Genomic DNA, 1472 nt, shown 5'->3' on the forward strand with positions numbered 1-1472 from the left:
ACATCAGTAGCTACCAGGATATCCTTGCTTCCTCCTTTCAAACTATTCAGGGCGAGTTCTCGCTGCTCCTGTCCCTTACCACCGTGTAGTGTACAAGCATTGTAACCAAGCTTCTCTAATCCCTTGGCCAACACATCAGCACCCTTCTTCTGGTTCACGAATATAATCACAGGTTTCTTAACACCTCGGTTGAGAACTTCCATGAGTTTCTTCCTCTTGTCTTGTTCAGATAGAATGTACACAATCTGTTCTATTCTCTCTGTTGGTTTACCAACGCTTCCAATATAGACGGTAGCAGGTCTCCTCAGATAACTCCGAGCCAGTCTCTCGACAGCAGGAGGCATAGTGGCTGTGAACATGACCGTCTGTCTGTATTTCTTCTTGGAGTTATAATTGGCAAGGAGTTTGTTTTCATCCTCGGCATCCTCTGTATCAGGTTTCAAGTTAGTGACAGGCATGTACTCCAGGATCTTCTGTACATCAGGTTAACAGCAGGAGGCATAGTGGCTGTGAACATGACCGTCTGTCTGTATTTCTTCTTGGAGTTATAATTGGCGAGGAGTTTGTTTTCATCCTCGGCATCCTCCGTGTCAGGTTTCAAGTTAGTGACAGGCATGTACTCCAGAATCTTCTGTACATCAGGTTCGAATCCCATGTCTATCATACGGTCCGCTTCATCCAATACAATGTAAGTACACTGGTTGAGTACCAGGTAACGATTCTCCAGCACATCAATAAGACGACCTGGTGTAGCAATGACTATTTCACAACCAAGACGAAGTCGGAACCCTTGTTCTTCTCTTGATAATCCTCCTACTACTAACACAGTACGAATACCTAGCGGTGTACCGAACTTGTTCGTTTCTTCTTCTATCTGTTGTGCCAACTCTCGTGTTGGTGCCATGATGATTGTACAGTACGAATACCTAGCGGTGTACCGAACTTGTTCGTTTCTTCTTCTATCTGTTGTGCCAACTCTCGTGTTGGTGCCATGATGATTGCATAGGGACCTTGGTCTGCATCCTCCATACGTGCTATCTTGGGTAGAGACTGAATCCATACGAGTAGAGGTAGAAGGAAAGCTAATGTTTTACCGGAACCTGTCTCTGCCACACCAATGATATCTCTGTTCTGTAGACCGATAGGAATAGCTTGTCTCTGGATAGGTGTAGGTTCTGCATAACCAATCTTCTCAATAATCTCCAATAATGAATTTCAACAAGAAATAAATCTAGATGAGGTGTTAAATACTAAAAAAAAGAACTGATTTTAAATGAAAAAAAAAACGTATTCAAACGTAAATTTCCTTCCAAATTTCTTCATTTTTCTTTTCTTTTCATTTCAGAATGTGCATGAGTCGACTCACGAATTTTGCAATGTTGCCAACTGCATATAACATTTTTGAAGGATCCGACTCATCAACATTCCTGGAGTATTGGCGGTAAATTTTGAAAAAAAAAAAAAATATTTTA

General features: G+C 41.7%; 1 protein-coding gene and 1 pseudogene across 1 annotated transcript in view; both read right to left on the reverse strand.

Moving 5' to 3' along the window:
* Positions 1-1174, reverse strand: part of LOC103515823 (probable ATP-dependent RNA helicase DDX23) — a 3823-nt gene extending 2649 nt beyond the window's left edge. Inside the window, exons 1-3 of the mRNA XM_026828081.1 lie at positions 987-1174; positions 521-897; positions 3-377 (exon numbers count right to left, since the gene is read on the reverse strand). Coding sequence (XP_026683882.1) covers positions 3-377; positions 521-897; positions 987-1029 — 795 coding nt within the window. The 5' untranslated portion in view covers positions 1030-1174. The remainder of the gene's footprint in view (positions 1-2; positions 378-520; positions 898-986) is intronic.
* The window catches only part of LOC103515648, a 30579-nt pseudogene that overhangs the window by 10710 nt on the left and 18397 nt on the right, over positions 1-1472 (reverse strand).

The sequence above is a fragment of the Diaphorina citri genome, unplaced genomic scaffold (assembly GCF_000475195.1).
Source record: "Diaphorina citri unplaced genomic scaffold, Diaci psyllid genome assembly version 1.1 scaffold50, whole genome shotgun sequence".
Classification (NCBI taxonomy): Eukaryota; Metazoa; Arthropoda; class Insecta; order Hemiptera; family Psyllidae; genus Diaphorina; species Diaphorina citri.